The following is a 5,084-nucleotide window of genomic DNA, read 5'->3' on the forward strand; positions in this document are numbered from 1 at the left end:
CGGGAAATTATTTTTCACGTGCGGTGCCGGTGATGATGCTTCTTACGTCCGTTTCAGAGAACCAGAGGACAAATATTTCAATCGATCGCTCAGGCATGGCACCGAAATGAGGCACCGAAATCTGCGTTCTGATTCGGTTCTTGTACATACCGGTTACATAGGTACCGGTGCCATATTGGTACCGGGTTTCGGTACCCAACCCTAGTTACAAGAGATGTTATTATGAATTTAGATGTGGCAAAAGGACTTTGTTAGGCACAAAATGCATAGACATCCCAGCAACCACTTCTGACCTAACTATACTCACAATATAGCGTGGTCTCATGGCTTATTGCTTTTACAAAAAGGTTACTATATAATAAAAAAATATTAAGAAAACTAATTTACATTAAAACTGTATTTAAAGCTAATTTTAGTGGCATCATTCTATTAGAAGATCTAGTCCCTGATGCTTAACTTAAGCTGAAGCTGAAAAATGTTTTTTGTATATGTTCTGTTGAGCATTATATAATTTTCTTAATTTTTTAATTATTTTGGCCTTTTTTATATTTTACGGCCTTATATATATTTTTAAATATTTTTATTAAAATAATATTTAAATTATTTTCTTATTTTATTTAAAATTTTTTTAGAGGACTGCCACATTTGAGAAGTTCTTGATGCCTTGATAGCACACACAAAGAATGCTGCATTTTGTTGTGAGGTTTTTAGTTGATGTCCAGATTTGGTCCAAAAGTGCAGACATCCACTCATCAAAAGTTGTCCCTTCTGTCCTTTCCTCCTCTCGTCCTCTCCTCGTCTTTCTCCCCCTGTGCAAGCGTGATAACGCAGCTGCCCTGTGCTCTCAGGTCATTAGCCATGTGCCTTCGTAGTTTCATTAACGAGGGAAGGGAGCTCATCATTGGCCTACCTCAAATGACGAGGGTAATTAGTTAAGTAATAATGTGGAGCCATAGTCATGGCTCTTAAATGCCCATTGATGACAGTCAGATCGGAAGCAAGGCTTTCCTTGCCTATTAGCAGCACACAGAGATTGCAGGCCTCATCACTGAAACCACACACTGACATAATTACACGCATGACACTCACACACACACTCTCTCTCTTTAGTGCCAGTGCCTAATGAAGGCATGTTGTATTTGGAGAAGTCCTGAGGACCTGAATACTGATTACGAGTATTGGTTTATGTGCTCATTTTTGGAAAAGAGGCAGCAGTGTTTGCATTGCAATGTCTGAAGTTTGTTAGCCCGCTCAAAGCGTGAAAATACAGCTTTCTTTTAGCGCTTCCGATGACAAATAAGGTCATTTGAGAGAATGGAGGTGTTATGTTTAACAGATATCTGGATTTCCTTTATCTTTAGGGGATGAAATTCAAGGATATTTTCTCTTGTAGTTAACATCAAGGTCAACATACTGTCATACAGTCACCTAGCTTGATGTGTTACATGCTGGGTGAATTAATTAATTTAGAAGAGCTCTGCCAGTTTTTCGAAGGTATACATTTTTATTTTGATCTTTGGCAATTAAAATGGGCCGTGAGATTATGCACATAACATATGTGTCTGGAAGATCTGTAGAGAGCTGATGTGTTAGAAAAGCTGGGATGGTGAAAAAGAAATAGACAAAATTAGGCCAAATACACACAAAATCTTGTCCCTTTTGCTCACATTCAAGGAGTTATTTATTTTCTTTCTATACTATGTGAGAAATGGTGAATAGTATAACCATACAGTGTTTTAGTGTTATCTATCTATATACTATTAAAGTATTTATTAATATTTTGCATTAACTTTTATTTTTATATTTCCAGTTTTCATTTTCATTTTAGTTTTAGTATGTTTGTTATGGTTTTGTCTTTTTTTGTTTTTGTTTTTGGATTTTATTTTTAAAATATTTCTGTTTAGCTTTAATTTAGTTTTGGTAATTTTAATAGTTAAGATTTTTGTAAGTTTTAAGTTTTTCATATAATTTCATCTTTATTTTCTTTGAGCTTATGAACCAGCACAGTTAGCGCACCGTGATCTCTAAATGACCGGCGATTGAAGAAGAAGGATTGAAAATTAGATGGTAAGCAAATAAAGTAGAGAAGTAGAAACAGAGCAAGTTCTGACGTTTTCGTAAAAGATTACAAAGACAAACACTTCAGTATTACTTCTTACTGTTAAAAACTATCTCTGTCAATAGAACAAAAAAAAAATCACAATTATGTACAGTACTCATCAAAAAATTGGAAACATTATGATTTTTGAATGTTTTTAATGAAATCTCTCATGCTCACCAAGGCTGCATTTGTTTGATCAAAATTACAGTAAAAACCGTAATACTGTGAAATATTATTACAATATGAAATAATTATTTTAAATTTGAATATAATTTTAAAATAAAATGTATTCCTGTGCAAAGCTGAATTTTCAGCAGCCATTACTCCAGTCTTCAGTTGTCGCATGATCCTTCAGAAATCATTCTGATATCATCCAGACGCCAGCTTGAAAACCCTTCTCTTAGATCATTCCTTTCCCTGACATTCATACACGTTCATGTGTTTTAAATCACATGCTTAAAACATGAAAGTGTGTCGAACTTCTGTCTTGTAGTGTGCATTTGCCATTAGCCAGTTGAACTGAAGCTCCAGAGAAGAGCAGGCAAGCATCTGCAATATAAATGGACAAATAGAGGTTGACTTGGTGAGGGCAGATTATCTACTATGCCCTACCAGAGCCCCTCATAGTACTCATAATAAATTCCAATAAGCCGTTCATGTGCATTTACCACTATACTTACCCTAGGCGCCGTGTGCACGATGGGGTGTGTACATATGCCAGTAATCAGTCTGTCAGACACTTCATACCCTCCTGGTCATCTGTGCTTTCATTGGGCTTAAATAAAGCCAGGCTGCATCTCGTAGGTGGTTGAGGCTTTGTTGACACATTGTGTGCACAACGCCGTGCACAATGTTAGGGTTGATATTTCTTACCGTGTCACTACCACAAACCCACGGATCCTTCATTTCGGAGCTGTACTTAATTTTGATGCCGGTGTTTGCAGTTGGTCTGTCACTCTTGACGCCCACTCTGTGTGTTCTGTCATGAACAGACTTTTAACCGTGCATTGTGGAGGAGGGCGAAATGTCAGTCAACACAGCAGGAAAATTATCAGTAGAAGGTGGCAGGGAGCTGGTTGGGTGTGCGGGTGGGTGATCAGGGGGAAGTGCCCTGGGTAGAAATGGTTCGATGATGAGGACCAGATTGGAGTGGCAAGACAGTAGGGGAATGATGAGGAAACAAAAAATAAAAACTTTTTTTTTTTTTTAAGAACTTATCCTTTTTTTGCCCGAAGTCTGCACGGCATGCCTTTGCAAACATCAAAAGCACTCTCTCAAAAAACTACAGCGACATTATTGCAGTACATTGCTGACTGAGATGCACAAACACTATAAAAACAACTTTTTTTTTTTTTTAAGAACTTATCCTTTTTTTGCCCGAAGTCTGCACGGCATGCCTTTGCAAACATCAAAAGCACTCTCTCAAAAAACTACAGCGACATTATTGCAGTACATTGCTGACTGAGATGCACAAACACTGTGATTTCACAGACTGAACAGAGTGTTTGTTTTAGTTCCTTTCATTTTTCTAACAAGTGATGTATTATCCTTATGAGAGCTCTGATAGTTTGTCTGCAAGGAGACACAAGCCAAATATGAACAACATTGTTCTTATATCCTGTGGGCAGGCCATTTGTAAAAGTCGGACAGTTCCTTGATGCTATAAGTAGTCTTATTAGTAGCTAAACCACTGAAACAACATCTTTTGTGCTCCATCCACAGGTAGAATGTAAGAAGGCCCAGCCAAAGGAAGTGATGTTTCCTCCAGGGACGCGGGGGAGAGCCAGAGGTCTGCCCTACACCATGGACGCCTTTATGCTGGGAATGGGCATGCTGAGTAAGTGTCATCTCAATTTCCTGCTTACAGTTATTCATACATTAACACTGTCAATCATTGCTGTAATCTGATCATTGACTGGGGTGCTTATTTAAAATCAGCATGAAACTGAATTCAGTAGGGCTGTGTATCACCAGCAAAGTCACAATACGATGCGTATCACGATACGAGACTGCACTGAATTTCACCTCAGAAGAATTTAGTAAAACAGCTGTTTATTAAACACTGCATACCATAGGGCCGTTGCTAACTATTGGCAGAACAGGCACTTGACCTCTGCATTATGAAGGGCCTCTATAACTGTACCACAGTACAATAGCCTATAGGTAATGGCATATGTTTCATGTTTACATTGCATCTTGTTTTTAAGCCCATAAATAATAATGTACTCGTTCTAATAAATTTATATTGTAATGTACTCATTCATATATAATAAAATCATCTTAACATTGCTGGTAGGTTATCATTGCACAAATCAACACACTCTCTACGTTTAAAAAAATAAAAATTGGAAGAGTTCTAAACCAATGCACTGTCTTCACTGTAGCTCACGCAGACACGTTTAGTCAGATCACTCTTTAGACAAACTTTTTAGCGCTGCCCCGCTATTTTATCAATAAAATAGCTTAATCACTGAAGAGCTACATTATCTTTCTCAACAAGGAGCTGGTAACATCATTGTATCTAAAGGAGTTAAAGCCACAGCTTCACTGTTAATAGAGAAACGCAGAAAAACGGTGGTAATTCATACATACACAGCCTCTCTCTCTCTCTCTCTCATATAAATGAACACTTGATAAATCACACTTTTCTGATAATAGAATATTGAAGTGGAGATCGCTAAACTGTAAGCTAACCGGTATTTTCAGAAAGCAAGCGCGTTTATCCACAGTGAGGACAGAGCGCGTACACATGGTTGCCAGGTTGAAAAGATAAGTAACACATAGGGCTGGACGATATGGCCAAAATTGATATCACGATATATTTCTTAATTTCGGTCGATACGATATAATTCCGATATCGATATGAACACTATTTATCTGAAATAGAAATCTTTTGTAACATTATAAATGCCTTTATCATCACTTTTGATCAATTTTAAGCATCCTTGCTAAATAAAAGTATAATTTCTATAATTTCTTTCCC

General features: G+C 37.2%; 1 protein-coding gene across 7 annotated transcripts in view; it reads left to right on the forward strand.

Moving 5' to 3' along the window:
* LOC107756385 (RNA-binding protein Musashi homolog 2-like) overlaps positions 1-5,084 on the forward strand; it is a 191,755-nt gene that overhangs the window by 131,589 nt on the left and 55,082 nt on the right. For all 7 annotated transcript variants that reach the window (XM_016573478.1, XM_016573460.1, XM_016573486.1 and 4 more), the window contains exon 4: positions 3,824-3,938. In XM_016573478.1, coding sequence (XP_016428964.1) covers positions 3,824-3,938 — 115 coding nt within the window. The remainder of the gene's footprint in view (positions 1-3,823; positions 3,939-5,084) is intronic.

Source organism: Sinocyclocheilus rhinocerous, unplaced genomic scaffold (assembly GCF_001515625.1).
Source record: "Sinocyclocheilus rhinocerous isolate Xijiao unplaced genomic scaffold, SAMN03320098_v1.1 scaffold1152, whole genome shotgun sequence".
In the NCBI taxonomy this organism is placed as follows: Eukaryota; Metazoa; Chordata; class Actinopteri; order Cypriniformes; family Cyprinidae; genus Sinocyclocheilus; species Sinocyclocheilus rhinocerous.